General features: G+C 39.3%; 1 protein-coding gene across 8 annotated transcripts in view; it reads left to right on the forward strand.

Annotated features, from left to right (window-relative positions):
* Positions 1 to 1,581: 1,581 nt before the first annotated feature.
* Positions 1,582 to 20,561, forward strand: part of HECA (HECA ribonucleoprotein granule regulator) — a 50,129-nt gene continuing 31,149 nt past the window's right edge. For 5 of the 8 annotated variants that reach the window (XR_002124656.1, XR_002124655.1, XM_019648110.1 and 2 more), the window contains exons 1-2: positions 3,798 to 3,886; positions 4,149 to 4,327. Coding sequence is in view for 5 of the 8 variants with exons in the window: in XM_019648110.1 (XP_019503655.1) it covers positions 4,279 to 4,327 (49 nt within the window). In the remaining 3 variants the exon portion in view is untranslated. Of the gene's footprint in view, positions 1,616 to 3,791; positions 3,887 to 4,148; positions 4,328 to 20,561 lie in introns of those variants that run through there. The other 3 variants (XM_019648109.1, XM_019648114.1, XM_019648115.1) reach the window with 3 other exon arrangements.

A 20,561-nucleotide genomic window follows, 5' to 3' on the forward strand; every position in this document is an offset into this window, starting at 1 on the left:
TGTGTGTGTGTGTGTGTGCTGTTGCTTGCTTGAGGAAGGAAGAGAATCTGAATTTGACTTCCGTTCTCAGCCCCGAGTTAAAAAAAAATCATCCTCTATTTAATTCTGCTTCATATTTGTAGAAGGAAGCCTAATAATCTTTGGTAGTGCCCGAATGCACCTTTTGAGGGGGCAGTTACCGAAATAGTGAAAATTGGACAGGATTGCTGTTGTCACTCACTACAAAGACATAGTTTTCGTTACAGGGCGCAAGCACTTTTTACTTACTTGGACAGTTCCTTTGGATTCCTCTGGTCAGGCAGTTTTTCAGTGAAGGGGATATATAATAGGTAGGTTATAATGGAAGGAGATTGAGATCTTTATTTCTGGCTTTTAACTTGTAGCTTTAAGCTTTTGAAGCCATACTTTATGTAGCTATGTCACTTTTTACACAGGGCAGCTGCACTTCAAGAACCCGGCAGTGAAGTGGTGCCTATTAGAACCTCAGGGCCCATTGGCTGTGTCTGTAACAGGAAAATAGGAAGTTTCCCAAACTTATCACGTTTGTGAATGTTTGATAATACAACTTTTGGCCAGACTGTCTTCTCCGTGTTCTTTTGTTTTCTTAACTCTAAACTTCATTTTGGTATTGAGGTGACTGAGGGGACGGAAGACAGACTCCTGGCTCAGCCATTTAGAGCTTGATACCATCTTGGGAAGGTCATTCTTTCTGAGTCTTAATTTCCTCCCCTGTAGAATTGGAAAAAAAATATATATTTATTGTATTGGCCCCCTCATAGGGTCATGGTAAGGCTCAGAATGGAGCTTGGTAAAGTTCTTCAAGAAAAGTAAGTGATCAACAATGATGGTTATCGTTCACTCAAAAATTATTAAGCACTTGCAGTGTTGCAAATACTGTGTTAAGTGTTCAAGGGTACAGTGGTAATCATGTGAGGCGACATTCTGGCCCTCACGGAGCTTGTGTTCCTGTTCTGGTGGTGACTGTGGCGTATCCTGTTATTTTTTTTTGTATGGAAGCCTCAAGTTGGCTGTTTTTCTCTCCTTCTTTCTTCAAAAGATTAGACCACTTTAAGGTGGTGTGAGGAAATTTTTTTCTTAGGCTGGCAGTATCTCTGCATTTGTAAACATTGATCTGGTTATGGTTATTCCTCTTATTGCTCTCCTCTGAAGTGGCAGACCCAGGTAGATTTAACAGTTCTGTATAAATCTCTGTGAAGCTATGTATTTCTGATTTGGAGCTTGTTTTATTAATTGAACGGGGGAAAAGAAGGAAGAAATGGGCCAAACATTGCAATAATCAGGGTTAGAGAAGGTATGAGCTTAATTTATAGTAGAGCAGTGAACTGAGGTTTCTGATGCCAAATTCTTGGTTCTGACAGGGTGTGAAGTCTCAGTGAATGATCCACCTTAATTTGAAGAACCTCTCACTGCAGTTGATGATAACTGAACATGGATGTGGAAGCCTCCCATGTGCAAAATTGATAAATAATGAAATTACAAATGCTTTTTTGTTTTCCATTCAAAGCGGTGCATTATAATATGGGGTGGGAGAAGTGGCGTTGCTGAATTATTAAAGAAGGGGCAACAAATATGTGCAAACTCTCAGAATCAACTGGTAAGGCCCAATTATTTTTGATTTTTAAATTCTTCCAAGGATGTAGTAAATCTAGATTCTGTTGAACTTTTAAGTGGTTTGTTCTTAGTCTTTGAATCAGTTGTGATCTACATCTGCAAGAATGAAACTTAATGACTTCACTTGAAGTTAATATTTGTTTGTAGTTATCTGGAGTTTATAGAATGGTTTTATGTCTTGTAGTTTTTGGGCAGTGTGGTCACTAGGGCAGGGTAATATTAGTTCTTAGTTGTTCACTGTTTGTCAGTAGGTATAAATAACTACTTATTCTATAAAAGAGGATTGCTAGCTAGGGAAAGTTTGGGGAAGCTATGGTGTGGTTGTAGTTGAAGAAGTTGAACCAGTTACAGTTGTGCATCTTGGATAAGTTGAATATTAGCTGTAAAGACTTTGTACCCCAATAAGAAACTTAATAGTACATTTTAGATGTACTGTCTGTGTATGTTTTTTACCTTTTTTTTTCCTGCTATTTTACCAGTCATGAAGCCTTTTGCAGGGATTGGAGTAAAAGATGAGGAAGCACTATCTTCATCCTACATAGTAAACATCTGCATGCACATATTGTGTGTAGCATTTTGTTTGTAGGTGGACAAGATTTGCCAATCATTATTTTTAGGATTTAATCATGCAGTAGATTATAATTATGTAGTTTCATTCTGGAATTCTGGTTCCATTGGACCTCCACATTTTTTTTTTTTTTTTTTTGCTTCAGGCCTAAAAATATATAAACCCTTGATCATAGTATCTAGTTTTCAGTAGGCCTGGATCCTAAGTCCTTTTATAAATTCCTGTTTTCTGGATGACCATGGTTCACCACTCCACTTATTCCTGACTGCCACCATAACCCCTGGGCTGCTGAGTCTGCCTTAACTCATTCAACAGCACTTTCTAGGAGGCGGAGTTAGTTTACGTAGTGATTGGCTTTGTACTGGGAGGACCTAGATTCATATCCTGGCTCCTCAAGTTACTTGCAGTATGATCTTGGACAAGTCAGTTGATTTCTTTGAGCCTCAGTTTCTGCATATTTAAAATGGGATTATTGTACCTACATATATATATATATATATATATATATATATATATGGTAAGATTACTATCTCCATTACATACATAACGTATATTACATGCATATTATATATAAAAGTATATACAGAGGGTGCCATAAAATGAATACACATTTTAAGAAAGGAAAAAAAACTATTAAAATTGTAATATTCAACATATACCGATAACAAAAGATGAATACAAGTCACGTTTGCCTTCTGCAATTACAAGACGTGCTCAAAGTGGTTATCATCAGCTTCCAGACACTTCTGCTTGAGCAATGTTGACCAAAGTGTCCGCTTGTATACATTTTTGTCACCCCCAGTGTATGTAAACAGTGCCTGACTTATAAAATTAGCTTATTAAGTGTTAACCATTTGTCTTAAATCCTGGAAATAGGCTCTGAGATGAAGATTTACTTGCAGGTGGTTTACTGGGGTTACTCTTGACATTACTAGTCAAGGTTACTAGTGGGGGAGTGAGGGAAGGAGGCTTGGGCAGAGGGAGGGGTTAAACTATAATGAAGTTATAACTGAACCCTGGAGCTGGGATGGCCCTGCAGAGTTATCTAACCTGTGGGCATGGGGCAGGCCCTTTAAACTCCCCTCCCCACTGACTGGTCATTTGGACATGGGCTGCCCCAGGAAGTGGGTATGACTTGGGGGTGGCATCCCTTAGCTGAGAGCCTCTGTGGAGAGGTATTTAGCTGAGTGCCTTTGGCTCCCAATGAAGGAGAGTAGCTCTTCCTCTCCTAGCGTTATGGGTTTCTTCACTTAGACCATTGGTGCCATTCACCCAAAATGCAGGTGTGGGATAATATTGGGTTGTCGGAAAAGTCATGATGCATTTTGCGACAACCCAATAGTTCTCACTATGACTTAATAGGTGTGGTGGGCCAGGTTGGGAGTTAACCACCATTATAACACTGTTTTGATGGGAAAATGTGTTCGGAATTCCATGCACCTGTGTACAAATATTGGCGCACCATCTGTTTCCTCTAAACAAAATTTGTAGTGTTCTGCATACTTAAGCCACTGAACACACGTTTTATAACCCCAGGTTTGTAGTATATTTTAAATAGTTTCTCTTTTTAGGTGTTTACTTGAATTCTTACTGCATTTTAAATTAACTATATCCATTGGAAGGAAAATGAAGAGTGCTTGCCGGCTGTTTATTTTCAAATCCAGGAATATTTATTGAGGGTCTAAGGTATGTAGAGCACCATTGTAGTCTTGGAAGACATTTTCTTGCCTTATCTAGAAATTACTTTTGTCAGGTTTTTAAAAATATCTGCTACTTTTGAACCTTGTCTTTAGAAATCCACCTTTGCAATGGACATTGGTAGAAAATATTGCCTCATCCATCAAAAATTCATCTTGTGTGCTTTGTATATTATAGTAAGAACTACTCTGTGCTCTGCTAATGGTGTTTTATGCACAGCCCTTACTCTTTCTCTCTTTACTTGTTACAGGACTTGAGCTTAAATTCTAGAAACTAAACCTTCATTGTCAGCTTTCCTGTAAGTCCAAGAATATATATCATTCCATAAAGAATTGAAAACAGAGATAAAACTGGGAAATCTCTTGCAGCTTAAACCTTCTATGAATTTACTCCAGGCTTTTAGCAATGAACAATTTAAAGAACTTGAAGGTAACAAAAGGAAGACTTTGGGGGAGAAAAAATGTCCTGATTGATTTTGATCACCAGCTCTTTGGCATTTTTAAGGGATTGATATTATTAAAAATACTTTATTGTTTCATTATTTTACTAGTCATACAATGGGCATTGTGGAAAAAATGAAAAAAATGATTAATAAAAAAGAAGACAGGCGAAATTCTTTTTGACTTTCTAGTCAAACACATAATCCCACTAGTTAGATCACCATTGTTAACATTTTGACATATAGTCTTGTAACCTTCAGATTTTTTTGTCTTACAGACTTAAAAGTACACAGTTTTTGAAAAGAGAGGGGCATATATTTTATAATCTGCTTTTTACACATACAACATTTTGCGGACATTTTAGCAGAGTAGTAAATGTATAGGTACATCACCATTTTTAAAGATTGCATAATATATCTGATAATATAAAGATGCCATCATATATCTGCATCTTGGATAATTTGATCATTCTGCTATTGTTTGATATTTCAGTTCTTATTCATACATCTCTGGGCATTATCCAATTACTTCCTTAGGATAAATTCTTACCTGTGGACTTGCTATGTCAAAGGATATGCATATTTATATGACTTTTAATGCATGCTGACAGGTTGTCCTATAAAAAGGTTATACCAGTTTGACCCTGTGGCAGTCAGAGTGCCCCTTCCCCATGGCCTAGTTCTTGTTGTTTGAAAGGCATGCTGGAGAGTACTGGTACCCCAAAATGCCTCAGCAATAGGAGGGCCTCATTTGGATTGAAAGCCTGGAGCGGATGCTGCCACACTTAGGGAAACTTTCCAAGGCAGCCTTTATTCCTGCTGGGGACTTCTGTGCTCTTTAGTGATTTGGTGGTCAACAAGGATTCAACAAAATATCTAATAACGATGAAGATATTTTATCAGTAATAGTGAGTAAAGATAAGAGCATAGGCTTTTGAAATCTACTCTGTACCACATTATTCTAATCTTAAGAAGTAAGGCATAGAATTTTTAAAAATTTAGTCAAAAAGCGTGTGTTTTGAAAGACCTGGGTGTAAACCTAGGTGCCACACTTACTAGCAAAGTGACATTGGGGCAACTTGTTTAACCTATTTTTACCTCCATTTTCTAAATGCAACCCTTTGGAGTGTTTGAAGATTAACAAAAATATATATGAAAAATCTTGGCACAGGACCTGGCAGATATGGGCACCGTCAACAGTAGCATATATAAGTTTTGTGAGTTGTTCAATCTTATCCAATAATAAAACTTGTTAAACTATTATGCTGTTGAGAACAGATACTGAGAGACAATAAGATGGTGATGAAGGGTCTGTGAATATTAATATAGAAAAAGACTGGTATATAAAATTTTAATTCAAGCATAAAATGATTTTCTATTTTTCCCTTATCATCTCTCTCTAATCATGGTTTACCTGGAAAAATCAGATGATTTAGTAAGGGAAAGGAGAGAAAAAGTAAAAAGCAAAGTGTGAAAACTGTTACATCTTCATTCACTTATCCATCTAATACATGTGAATGTGTATTATTTGTCAGGCACTATATTAGGCTGTGGGTTTACAGGGACAAAAGAATTGGGTCCAAGGGAGTTTTGGTGTAGTCGGGAGACTTTATTGAAACAAGTGCAAGTAGGTTATTACATATACTGCACAAAGCAGCTATAAAATAAAGAGCAGAAGCTTCTGAGGTGCTGAAACGTTGGATTAACTATGAGGATTGGATGTGAAGATACGGAGAAGTGAAATGAGCATGTGGATTTGAAGAGTAGCTGAAAGGAGGTGGGGAGCTTAGGGTGTTCTTTAGGGATCAGCCAGGCTGATATTATGAGAGTTAAATGAAAGCCCTCTCATCTCCAGACAGCCACCAGAAAGCTCATTCATTACTTCACTTGTTCGCTTGTTTGCTTATTCATTGTTTTGTTCATCTACGCATTCATCCATTTACTAAACATTTATTATGTGCTTACTGTCCTCTAAGACTGGAAGTATAACGTTGAATTTTATTGGAGGTATTAGAGTCTACACCCCATGGGCTCTTGGTGAAGCTGGAACACAGACATGTATGTAAACACTGGGAACCATGGTGATGTGCTGTGCATACTCAGTGGAAAAAATAGTTTGTTTCCTGGAGGAGGGGACAGTTGAGCTGAGTCTTACAGGAAAGAGAAGCAGTTAGCTCTGAAAACAGCGGAAGGATGTTTCAAGCAGAGGGAGGTGGGAAAAAGCCTTGAGTTCTAGTTGCTGCCAGGAGTTTGTAGGTGATGTGAGGTAACACTGGTACAACATGAGACTGGAAAGGGAGGGGGCCAGAGAGTAAAATATGGATGCTTTGTAGTCCGTGTGGAACCATACCCGAGGTTTGTCAGCAGGGGCATAGTCAGCTGAACCTGGGAAAGGGAGTAATCATCGGTGGTTGACAAGCTTGTAAAGTTACTGTACATTTTAACAGAATGAGTATCTTGGCAACTTTTCTTTTGATGCAGCTAGTCAAGGATTTGTGGTCCAGCCAGTCCGTGAACCCTTGACTGATTTTTCAGTAAAGCAGTGAATGGGTAGAGGCACATGCTGCTTTTCTGCATAGCAGGCTGATGGTGTTGCAGCACCCAAGACTGCTATGAGCAGTGGGTCCTCATTGTGGGTCCTCATTGTGGGCACCGGCATTCCTGTGCTTCTGAGCCATGGGGGGTTAGCTAATTAAGGTTAACTTCAGAGAATCAAATGCCAAGGAAGGATTGGGCCATGTGAGCAGAAAGGCTTTTATCTGGAGGGAGGGGAGTGTCCCTATGCTTTGGTTCAAAGTGTATATCTCTGTGCCAGCTTGGACTAATTATCTTGGATGACAAAAAATTATTTTTATCATCAAATTAGTTTTAAAACAATAGACTCTGGTGAGGGGGATATCGTGGTTTTGTACAAAGTGACTGTGTATTTTAATTCTGTATATTCAGAAAGCTTCCAGTTCTCAGTGGTTGGTGAAATAGCAACTTGCTTTATTTAATCAACATGATGTTTTAGCTTGATTGTACTTGAGAGGTTTTTACAAACTGGCAAAAAGTGAGTAGCATTTTTAATACTTAATAATTATCTGTTCTGATTTATCAGAAATAGAAAGGGAAAACATTATTTTAGGTAAATTATACTTATGAGGATAATACTTGAAAAAACTTGAAGCGTTAGAAACAAGAAAGATTAAGAGGAAGTTTAAAGAAAAGTGAGGAAAGAGGAGGGCTTAAAGAGGAAGTAGTAAATGTTAATCATGGGCCGGCTGAGTGGCGCGTTTGTTAGGAGTTGGCTTGGGACGCCAGCTCTGAGCAGCAGGGCCCCAGTTCGGATCCCACATGAGGGCCAGTGACGCTGCGCCCTCTACAGTTAAGATGGTGAACAACAGCTCGTGCTGGAGTTGAGCTGCCATCCAGTGGCTGCGTAGGCTGCAGTGGGGCCGGCTGGCAGTGGGTGTGAGCTTTTGTGAGCTGCTGTGAGCAGCCATGAGTGGCTGTCCAATGGCCAGCGAGCGACTGCCTCAGCCAGGAAGAGTGCAATGATAATACCAACATGGGCCAGTGAAGCGATGTTTTCCACAACTAGACTGAAGAACAAAAGGACAGCAACTTGTCTGTTCCCCTTCCCCGATTCCTCAATGCTGTTCGCCTTCCCCGATCCCCGAATAAAATCTTAAAAAAAAAAAAAACATTAATCATATCATTGTTTAGACTTCAATTATGAGAAAGTCAGTATGGTTCTCATATACACTCATAATACACTGTATTTCATAGATTTAAATTGTCAGGGAGGAAAACTTTTTGTCTACCCTCTTAGGGTCAGTATTTGGAGGCCTGCAAATTAAACTGACCAAAGATAGATTAGCAACAGAAAAGACAGACTTAATCACAGAAAAATGTGAATCAGAGGGGCCAAGGGTTAGAATTTGTGGCTTATATACCATCTTAATAGAAAGGGAGGGGAGAAGGTCACTTATGAGAAAACAAATGACTTCTTAATCAAAGGGGAAGGGAAGGGTACCTATAGGCAAACAGCTTTTGGAAAGATAAATCAGTCCTTAGAGAACAGATGAGAGCTATGATAGTTTTGTGACAATGTCTGTTCAGGTGTGGTGTGGAGACTTGTCCCTGCTGATAAGAAGAATCATCTTCCCTGGTTGCTCCTTGGGAGGTGATTTATGACAATTGAGTTCTTTTGAAAGGCTGTGCATTAAGGCAGATGAAGGATTTCAGGAACTCCAGTGTCTTTGACTCAAAATAATTTTTAGGCTGCAGTGGCATATTTTGGACCCCTTCAAAATATATTGCAGCTCAAATCACATTATCCCCCATAATAGCAATTACAGATAGTCAGATAATAAAAGACAGTATCATAACTCAGTATTCCTATTTTTCATTTTATTGGAACTTTATTAGAAATAGATAGCCTTAAGGCACATGCCTCTATAGAGCTGGTAAAGAAGATGAATTTAGGCAAAAGTTAGCAGGATATCAAATTGCTTATATAAGTAAGGGAGATGTTTGCTAAATTTAAAATGTATTTCCCTAGGGGTAAGCCTAAGTTTGGTGATACTTTAAATTATGTCCCTTCAAGTTAAAGCATCTCAGGAGTGTCTTTTGACATTAATGTTGAAACTGAATCACATACTATTTTAGGTTTTTAAATGAGCGCTCCTGAATGTGATGATTATTTCTGTATAACTCTGTTATAACACAACTTATTATTAAAGTCGCACACTACTTGTTATGCTTGACAAAACTTGGTCTGGCAGAAATGGAAACTGGGGAATGGACAGAAGCAAGTTCTAGCTATTTTTGATTGGCAGCAGGTGCAGTCTGTAATCTGAGAGACTGAGCCTGGGATGGTTGGCGACGGTTGTTATTGAACAGGCAGTGCTGCCAGAGCCATGTAGAGAGCCTGGCATTGAGAATAGGAAGTGTCCTCCAGTGGTAGAAGCAAAAACGTGCACATCTAACATGGTGCAGGTCCAAGAATTCTTCCAAATGGTTTCCAGCTCCTTGGATCTCTTCTTATTGGGCAGTGCTTACACATTGCTGTAATGTTAGCCCTGTAGTGATATGGTTCCACTATAATAGGCCCTTAGTTTTGGAGGTGCAGATGATGTTTTGCAGTATAGAAGCAAATGAGGTTAGATTCCTGGGTAGTAGGTGTATTGGGGCTGCAGAACCCATAGAATCTACAGAAAGGAGAAGTGGCCGTTCCTAGCGATAGGAATGCTGATGATACTACTACTCTTTCTTGTGAGCTTACTAAAATCAGGTGTGACACCCAGCAGTCTGCAGTGTACATTTGAGGACAAGGACACTGAGCTCCAGAGAAGGCCTCCCCTTTTGCAGAAAAGGCACTCGTTGGTTGGGGAGATGGACCCGACCCGAAGCCACAGTTGGATCCTACCTGATGTTGGATTCATCTTGAGTGATGCACATGAGTGCATGAAGAATGAACAAGTTTTCACCAGAGGACTTAAATTCAGTACTAAAAACATCAAGGAAGCATCAAGAGCCGTTTAAATTACTTTTAGAAGGCCTCCTGCTTATCATTCTGGCACTTGAACTGAAATTAAACAAAAAAACACTTTAGCGAGTAGGCATCTTACTCACACATGGTACACTCAGGTTGATGTAATTCCTTCTCATGATAGGACTTCCTGCTCTTGAAATTGTGGAGCTTGTGAACATTTGAATGGACACTTGCTGTTCTTAATGGATCAAGTTCATAACTAGCAACTGATTATCTTCTTCAGGCTAAAGTCCTAGAAGTGGGATCACTGGTCACAAAGCCTGTGGTTTTTCAGACTTTGATTCATGTTACTAAACTGCCCTCCAGAAAGGGTTTATTTTAACCTTTTCACGCTAACACTGGCTCTGCATGGAATGCCCCTTTCTTCACACTCCTCAGCATGGATTTTCATTTTCATGTTTGCCAATCAAATAGATGAAAAAGTGCACATCCCATTGTTATTTTTCCTTGCATTTGTGGGATTATCAGTGAGTGAGTGTCTTTTTATATATATCTCCTGCTTATTTGTATTGTTTTCCTGTTTGTGCTTTTCGTCCATTTTACTAATGGGATATTTGGGTTCTTACTTATTTGCACAGTCTTTGTGTATTCAGGATACTTCCTGATGTACGTTTTCCCAGGTTTATGGCTTGTCTTCTTGCTCTGTTTAAGATGTTCTCATTGGTTTGAAATGTTACGGTTTTGTATGATCACAGAACATTCTCAAAGAGCTAGAACCTGAAGAGGAAGACAGGGGAGAGTGAGGAAAGTTGTCTGATGTTTGCAGGAAAAGTAAGTAGCTTGGGCATTACATAAGGTTAGTGACTGGGTTCATTTGGATATCAGTGCATAATAACACTGTTACACTTGTGAGGCTCTGTTTCCTTTTGGTATTTAATTTTCGAAGCTCTGTTTCACAGAATTGGTTGCAACTCCTGCCACACTCCCTGACGCTGGACTTCCCCGACCACTACTGTCCAGTTGACAGCTGAGCTCCAGTGCTCAACATGGGTGACTTCTTGCACATTTCTAAAATCTTTTGCAGTTTTTATTCCAGCCAGTTCCAAGGACTTTGAAACTTGTAGATAAAGGCCCATTATTTTCTTATCACCTCTTCTCAAGAACCAAGCTGCAAACTGAGGCCTCTTATAAGCTAAATTGCCCATAAACCTCCTTGTGATAAGAAAATTAAATGCTGAGTCATAACAAAGTTCTCATTTTTCTCATCCTGGCACTTGGATTGAAATTACATTTGTATGTTAATAAAATGAGAGCATAGCACTCAACTGAAACACGAGTTTATTCGCACCCTGTACATCATACAGATCTGGTCAGCCATTGTGCCTTCTCAGATGTCTGAGATTTGGAAAAGGTTCCCAGACGCATTGCTTGTTCTGAAGAGCGTGAGATTTGAGATTTGGTTAATAGCTTGGGAGCTGCCATTTTACAAGGCCAATGCACCTTTCTGAGCCCAAACATTTTCATATCTGTAGAAAGTGAGGATAACATGATATTGTTTGTGACTGACTTTCAAACAAACTGTAAAGCTGTTGGAAAAAGCAAGTTGTTGTGTCACGATTTAGGGTTTTCAGTGTTTTCTAGCTGGGATTTTGGTTTTTAGTTTGTCATGGTGGTAGCATGGCTGCTTCCCAACTAGTGATGAAATGCGCGCTCTGATTTGTTGGAAGAACTGAGGGCAGACCTTTGCTTTCCCCCATGGGAGTTTGCAGCAGTGTAACTCTCCTAAAATCCTTTTTCTGCCTCCTTGAGGGGAGCCTTTAGTTTCTCTTCAAGTGCAGATCTGGGAGCATTTGCTATGTGGATTTTCCCAGAGACTGCGGTACTTGCCTGCTGGTCTCAGGGCAAGTCAGCTCCATGAGTGAGTTGAGCTCTTCTGCAGTTTCCAAAAGGCCTTTCTGACCCCGAGTGGGAAAGGACTGTGGCAGCAGAAGTTTTGGGGAGGATTCTTTCACCAGTGTGAGTATAGTTGACTTGAGGATTGTTTTGTTGTGACCTGTGAATCATCCTGTCCCCAGGTTTCACTATAACAGCAGATTCCACTGTGATTTTAACCGATAGATCAACAGAGCCTTGCTTTTGGCCTATTGTACTGCATGATTTGCAAGTATGTGCCTGTATATGTAATCAGGCCTCACATACTTTGTATCTTGATTCACTTCAGGCCTTTCTGCTTTCTGCTCTTTACCTGCCTCTAGGGTCCTGTGGAGTGGGAGTTTAAGTGTTGTTGTAAAAGCATTTGAAATGCTTACATATGACTTTAATTTGTTTCCTTACCTCCCTTTTAGATTTTGCATTTTATTTTGGGTTAAAGAAAAAGAAAAACAAAACAAAATAAAACAAAAACAAACAGATTAGTGGTTACCAGAGGGGAAGAGGGATGAAGGGGGGTAAAGGGACGGTGAAACAAGTAAAGGGAGTCAATTGTATGGTGAAGGATGGAAACTAGACTAGGTGATGAGCGTAAAATAATAGATGCAGACATTGATTTACAATGTTGCACACCTGAAACTTACATAATGTTATAAACCAATGTTACCTCAAAAAAATTTTTTTTAAAAAAGAATTGTGAATATACCAAACTACACTATGGATTTTTTTCAGAATAACTTCTATAGGCATGTGATACTTAGTATGTATATGTATTAGTGTATGTATGTAAATGTATCATTGTGTTTATATTGAATCATTGCTTTTCTTGGGGTTTTGTTGATTAAAAACAATTTGTAAACTTCATCTTTGAGCTGTTCAGATTTGAAATTTTTGACTTTGGAATAAATCAGTTTTCTTCATAACTTATATTTTAACATTCTGTGAGATGTGTGATCTAAAGATTACTTGGAAGAATTTTTTTTTTAAGATTTTTTTTTTTTTTTGATTGGGGAATTGATGAAGGGGAACATTGTGTTTTTCCAGGACCCATCAGCTCCAAGTAAAGTTGTTGTCCTTTAATGTTAGTTGTGGAGGGTACAAGTTCATCTCCAAGTCCAGTCACCACTTTCAACCTGTTTGCCGGGTGTGTAGGACCATCCCATGCAGGAGCCGAGCTGGCAGCCTTGTTGCACACTAAGTCATCCGCCCGCAGCTGCTCAGCTCAAGGTTCCGTGTTCAATTATAGTTGGTGGAGGCAGCCCACTATCCCATATGGGTGTTGAACCAGAAACCTTGCTGAGAACATGTGCTCTCACCAGCTCAGCGGCAGCTCAGCTCAGGCACAGCTCACTGACCCATGTGGGAATCGAACTGGCGACCCTGTTGAGCAGAGCTCGTGCTCTTAACCAACTGAGCCACTTGCTCCTACTTGGAAGAATTTTTAAAGAATTAATTTGAAATGTTTTTCTCCAGATTTGGAAATACTATGTAGAATTCATTTGAAATATAATCATATATACATTTGTATATATTTACATATTTTAATAGAATTATATGTACTATGACAATTTCTCTTATGGCAAAAAGGAATTTCTAGATATTTTTTGTAACTTTTATAAATGGTATGTTATTTTTTCCTTCTAGTTTAGAAATGAACAGTTTTGAACCTTTGAGAATGGTTATACTATAAAATTATATCTGTGTTTCACAAGTTAGTAATAGGGAAAGGAATGAATGTTTGGTTATAATGACATCACTGGCTTAATATATCAATGGGGTCTACACTTTGAGTTTCCTTTGCAGTAGGAAATTTTATGAAATACTCTCTTGAAAACAAATCATATAGCAAACTGTGCTGAGTGTACTTAGGTGGTGAACTACTGGGCCAGGACCTAGACTTGACTGATTCCTGTTTAGGTTTCATTTTTACTGAGGTATATATAAGACTTAGACACGCCCTCTCCTTTGACAAGTCTTTCCTTGTTGCAACAGATCCTGTAACTTGCTTGTTGGCTGTTGACAGCACCTGCCAGCAGTGTGGCCCCCAGGGAAAGGCTTTGTCTTTGCTCCCAAGATCCCAGCAGAGTGACTGCCAGGGTGGGAGGGATCACTGTAAAGCATTTTCCCAGGTTTATTTTGAAGGGAAGGCAGGGGAGCAGAAAGAGTGTATTTTTCAGGGAGATCAGCAGGTCAGAAAAGGTACATGGAAAACAAAGGTAAGGAAATGAAGTTAGCCACCTTGTGCTGGGGTTTTAAAAACAGCAGTCTTAAAAATCATCCTGGGAGTTGGTATGTTGACCCAGTCCGTTGACCCAAAACAGAGTTCAAGCAAGCCATGTTGAGCTGCTGTTTCTCAATGTCAGCGCCTTTACTGCTGCTCAATTTGATAGTCTCCGTACAGATAGAATATGTTTTGTTTACTTTGTTTACAAGGAAAATTGCTTATTCTCATTGAATGACAAGTAAGCCTTTGCTTATGATTTTTTTTTTTTCTTTCAGGTTTTGCAGTTCTGTTAGAGTAGATTTACTTCATTGTCTATCTTTGTTTTTAAGGAGTGCAAAGATTGGGGTCAGGAAACCTGTATATTGTAATTGGGTTTAAGCACTTGCGTCTTTAATTTGGTTTGCCTTATACCTAGTTTTTAAGTAATTTTGAGGATTAATATGGGTATTGAACATTTTGAATAAACTTTTGTATAAGCAGAACATAGTAAGTAGTTCTATAATTTTGAGTAAGATGCTATTCCAAATTATAGAACTACTTATTATGATTGGTTACACATAGCTATTGGTCATTGCCTCTCCTTATAAACTGGATCTGTGCTCTTCACTGGTCTGTGGTCATGGGTGAGAAGGGAAGAGATAAGTCCATTCACTAGCTGATTGACCTTGGGCAGATCACTGAATGATCACTGGAAGTGGGCTCAGGAAGTGTTTGTAGAATCTGAACCAAGGGACTGCCTTATTTCTGTTCTCTGAAACTTTGGTATTTTTAAGAAACATTCAGGAAAAGCTGTGAAACCATTATCTTCATCCTGATATTCAGCCTAAACCAGGCTTATTTGGGGTCCATGTCCTTTTGGATCTTGATATGGCCTCAGTTATAATGTTAGACAAGGAAAATACGAAATTCCTACTTTATAGTCCATATTGATATATCATTATCAGAGTGTTGGAGCCAGAATGGAAATAAAATTGGTGAAATAGAAGCCTGTTGCTCTCTATTTAGTTTGAACTTGAGGCTGGGTAGGCTGGTGGGTTTTAATGGAACATAAGAAAAGAGTGGGTCTAGGAGAATAAACTGAATGTATTGAGAGAGTGTTAAAAACCCAAGCTGTTATAGTTGAAGTGTTCATTGTATTTTGGTGGGGAATGTGAAACTTCTGTGTTTATTTAGATAGAGTGGTTTGAGTAAAAGCCTTGTGTTTAAACCCTACTCTAAGCATGAAAAACATGTTTAACTGAATATAATCACCATGTACTGAACTTGCTACCCACTTTGGAGCAGCCTCATACACTAAAATAACATAAGGGAGGATAAACTAAATCAGAGGTTAAGATATGCTTGAGTGATCTTAGTGTAGCTCCTATATTAATTGAAGTAAATTGACAAAATATTTTTGTATTAACTTATCTTTGTATATTGGACTAGTGTCTTTTTAAAATTTTTAGTAGAAAAAAGGTCTTAAGTAGTTGAGAAAATTTATTTTAAAACCTTTTTAGCTTTCACTTAAAAATAATATTCACCAGTTAATCCAGAAATGATTTTTAGACACCTGGTGAATTTGAGGTATAATGTGGGGCCCCAGCGGGCTGCAGTTAACCTCCCAACCAATCTGGGTCCACTCCTTCCCCTCCTTATCTGCAGCCACAGCGATGGATCCCAGCGGGAGCAGAGGCTTTGCTTGTGGGCCTGGTGGGCCATCAGGTGGAAAGGCCAGAAGGAGGCCTGATTATGGGGTTCCCTGAACAAACCCAAAGGACTTGGGGCTCCAGTCGGGTGTTTCTGAGGTTCCTGAATGTGTATATGACATAATCATAGTGTAATTTTCAGAAGGCTGATTTGAAGGTGGTGATCAAACTTTTTTGCTTCTGTGTGTCCCTTAAAAGAATTTGAGAAAAACAGTCCTCCTTGGAACATTTAACGTTATCATATCAGTTTCTTAAAGGTTTATGTAAGTGCAGAGGATACAGTTTCCAGTTTATTGTAAACATTGTCATTTAAATGTATTTAAGCACTCCAAATATCATATTAGCTTGATAGCCATTATCGACCATTTAAAAATAAGTCAGAAATTTTACATTTTTTTCTTTATTTGTATTCAGTTCTTACCCAGCTAAGAGTATTATCCTTGAAAGGCTTTTATTGATCATCCTATCATTTTTCTATACAAAATGTGTATAAACTTACATTTACATTAAGAAGCACTTCTGGAATGGCAGAATAAGGATATCTGGAAGTCTGCTTCTGCATAAAGGCAATGAGAACACTGTCAAAATGATCAAAATCAACTTTTTCAGAAATCTAGAAATTAACCAAAGGCTTGCAATAGTCCTAGGGGTGTTTAAGGGAAATGGCTGAATTATAGTAAGAACAGTGAATTTTGTTTGATTTTAATTTGCTCTATTCCCACTCCCTCTCTCTAGCTTTGGGGTCACTTTAAAACAAGGAACCTAGGAGTCATTAGAGGGGGAAGAGCAGTTTTGGAGCTCCCCCAAAGCCCTAGCCCCAGAAAAGTGTCACCTGCCTGGAAGCTCCCTGATAAAGCCTCACTCAAAGGGCTTGTCTGCATTTGACCTGATCTGGGGATCACCCAGTGGTAAAAGCCCTCTTCTTGGGTGGCTGTTGAAAAAAGTCAGGAGCAACTGTTCAACATGGCAGTTGCCAGCAGCAGTGATACCAGTTGGGACAAACAAGAAGTGGGCCAAAAAAGTTAGAATATTTTGGGAATGATGTGTCCATAGGGGGCTTTGAAAAGCTCTGACGCATTTCTGGTGCTTTAGAAGACCATCGCAGGGCAGGGCTGTGCGCATGCCCAGGAAAGAACTTGGAGCTCTGCAAAGGCTAAAAAGTAAAGGCTAAAACAGAGCTGTAAACTGCCAAAGCATTGACGCTGTGCCCTAACACACACACACACAGTGCCCCTTCGGCAAATTCAGAGTGGGAGAATTACTGGGGTGAAGGCCTGGGTGCTCAGAGAATACATGATGCACCTAAACGGCATTCAAATTTACATTTCATAACAACAACAAAAAACACTGTACTGGTTTAATAAGACACAGTGCAGGCCAAACCAGCCCAATGGAACTCTGATCTAGAGGAATGTGTAGATGTAGACATCATCTGTGCAGTCTTTCTTAAAAATTGTTTCTCTCAGTTGAGCGTTTGGAAGGCATTGAACAGCAGTGAGTTATATATAGGTTGTATTCTCTGACAGATACCTGGTCTGCAGATGACCCACGTTGCCAGTTAATCATGCAGCCATATGTTCGTGTTGGACAGACTAGGGAGGAAGTAAAGTCATTTGTCTTTTCAGCTGAGGCCATTGGGAATCATAGGTAAGGGGAGGGGACCAACTCCACTATGGCCTTTGGTCTCCAGGCACCATTTGGGGCCCACCAAGAGAGAAGCAGGCGAACGTTTTGGGGATGCCATGCTCAATGGGTGGTCAGTGGGGATCACGTATAAAAATATGACTTAGGATTTTTGATTATGGCCGTATTTTTAATATTTGTCTGGCAAAGGGGAGGGTGTTGACAGGGTAATAAATCAAGTTCTGTAGTGTTTCAGAAGAGGCAAGGAAATGCTTTAAAACTGGGATATAGTACTGAAGGATGACAGGAAGGCTTTTCTGAAGTCTTTAAAAATGGGACAGTTTAACAACTGGATGGTTTCCCTGCAGTTGTGTATGTGCACATGTGTGCACACACTGATGCATGTAACATATACTTAATCTGGGGCTCTGTTCCCATCTTAACAGACTGTGATTTGGTTCCGAGAGCTCCCGGACCCACCTTCCCAGGGTAAGTGCTGTGTAGTTCTATGTGATCCAGCACCCTCAAGTTCTTGCTCTGTCCAGTTATTGGCTGACCACTGAGCTAACTGAACAGAAACTGAGTGGCTGCCCATGCCAAAAAAATAGACTTTACAGAATTAGTTAAGGAAAATTACTAAATATAACCAACAGCAGCAACAGCCTATCCTGGGAGGAGAGGGAATCTGATTTTTAGAATTGGCTCCTTATGTTATTTAAAGTGTCCCATTTTCAACAACAACAAAAAAATATAAGGTATTCAAAGAAAGAGGAATGTAGTGTGGTTTATGATCTTATTCACCATTTGCATCCCCCATGTTAAACTCCACCTTGGGCACATAACAGGTGTTCAAATGTCCTTTGATTTGACTTGCATTGATTAGTCCCTGGTCGTAATTAGCTGATTTTCAGACCCCATATATTTTCTTTGGTAGTAAGTGTTTAACCCTGGTGTTTTTATTATTTTATTTTATTCTTCTATTATTTTATTCTATATTATTTTATTCTTCTAGAACCAGGGTCCTTATTAAATGACAGCTATTTAAGAAAGCCATTCATTTGCCCAAATGAGTGTTTATTGGTATCCTGGAAAATTTGAAGGCTCTTTCTTTAGGCAATTATATACAATAAACCTGCTAAGAAAACTGACTTATTCAGAGACCAAATCACCTTGAAATGTTTCCTAGATGAAGTTTGTCTTTACAGTTTGTTTTTAAAGTGTTTTGCGACTATAACCATTTTGTAGATGTCCAGGTCTCTAGTGACCTATAGTCAAGTACTCACATTATCCTGTATATGACATTTTTATTACAATGAGTCAGAGGATTTTGGTGTGTCCTACCTAGTAAGTTGGCTTAAAATCTAATCAGCACATGCTGTTTTAAAAAATCTGGCTCAAATCTATAATATTTGCAGATGACAAACTTTTACCATTTTCATGATCAGTTGTGATGATGGAAGAAATTCAGGGTTGTAATGTTCTGTACATTCCAGAGCAGAAAAGAAACTGGAAAGGCTGATGTGATCACACCTGTGCACAGTGTTATCAGTATTTCCCGTTTCCAAATACTCATTTGTGTATATTTTTCTATATTTTTCATCACTCTGTTTACGCCAGTGTCTGAAAAATAAAGTAAACCTGCTAGACTGGCAAGCTTCAAAATCCTGTGTCACTTTCAGGAAGATGCTCGTATTGATGCCAAGCAGGGGGGCAAGAGCGGATTAATATCTTAGAGAATGTGGTCAGAATTCCAAGTGGTGGTGGCAGATGCAGCTGCCAACATCCAGAGAGCGACATGAGGAAGGGTAAACCCCTAAAGTAAACAGTTGTTTGGTGGCAATTGTGAACAAGGCCAAAAACGGGGGTTCACATGGGTCATGTGGTTAAAATTAACAGTTAAAGCATTTGGTTAAAAAGGCCGTAACTCCTTTTTGAGGACTAGTTTGGGTTCATAATAAATTGAAGGCCCTTGTCTTTTCCACTTTTTGTTTTGTAGTTTTCTGTTTGCAGAAAGTGTAAGAACATAAGCAGTTCTCCTATGAAAGAGCATTTTGGATTTTTTGCACTAGAGCAAGTGACAGTAAAATGCAAGGGTTTTCTTTTTTCATTGTGGAAATAATATTGCATCTAGAGTAGATGTGTGAATGTGTATAAAATTACACGGATAAGATTATATCTAGTTATTGATAGATAAATTAATGTACATAATGTGTGTGCCTTCATTTGGCACCTGTTATAAGCTTATTTTTCTTATAGTTCTTACATGAGTACATAAGTATTTTTTCTTATAATTCTTATATTTAAGAATATAACACAATATCTTATATTATTTTCTTATAATTCTTAAATGTGAGTTTATTAATTGGATTAATTTACCAATGACTGACTTTTTCTTATTAGAACAAGATGCCATTATAATTGCTAATGTCATTAATAGAGCCTAGAAAAGCACAATAGTCTGTTATTCTCCCTATTAAGTTGTTACATTGACATTTTAAAATTTAATTTAATTTTTTTTTTTTTTTTAGCTGAGCCATCCTGCCACCTGTTGGCAGCTCAGCGGCAGCTCAGCTCAGGCCGGGACTCGAACCACTATTGCTCAGAGCTCAAACTCTTGAGTGAGCTCTTAACCAACTGAGCCACTCGGCTGGCAACATTGACATTTCTTAGGTAGTCATCCTAAGAAGATTGATTTTGTTGGACTCTGTAGTTGTCATTGATATGATGTGATCCAGCAGCAGGTTAAGATTATGTGGTCACATCTTTATCACTTGTCATTTCTCAATTCATTGCTTTTTTCTCCCCATAGATGTAGTCTCTGAGGTAGATATAGGACTCTTCATAGAATTTGCCAGAAATGAATTCCCAGGTTTGATGGGTGGGAGGAGGAGGGGAGAAGAGGAAGTAAAGAGGATGCTGTTGAGCGTTAAGTGGAGACAAGACTGGGCCCACATGAGGATGACATCACCCCGAAGGGTCTAGAGCCAAGGAGAGGGGACCTCTTGGAAAAGACAAGGCAGGGTAGAGTTGGGAGGCATCCGGGCCCACTTTGCTATCTTGGTTTCACTAATGAGGCTGGGAGCAAGCGAGGGTAGGGGGGAACCTGCGTGGACCAGGTAGGGCCAGAAGGACTGAGGGGGCTGGGTTGGCTGACAGAGCCCTGAGCGACAGGAGCCAGGCTAAGAGGTATCTGAGAGAAGAGAAAGCAGGTGAGCTGGGGCCAGGAGAGGCCGAGGAAGGAGTAGAGTCTGAAGCTGAGGGAGCTGAGCCAAGGGGAACTG

Source organism: Hipposideros armiger, unplaced genomic scaffold, assembly GCF_001890085.2.
Source record: "Hipposideros armiger isolate ML-2016 unplaced genomic scaffold, ASM189008v1 scaffold_120, whole genome shotgun sequence".
Lineage (NCBI taxonomy): Eukaryota > Metazoa > Chordata > Mammalia > Chiroptera > Hipposideridae > Hipposideros > Hipposideros armiger.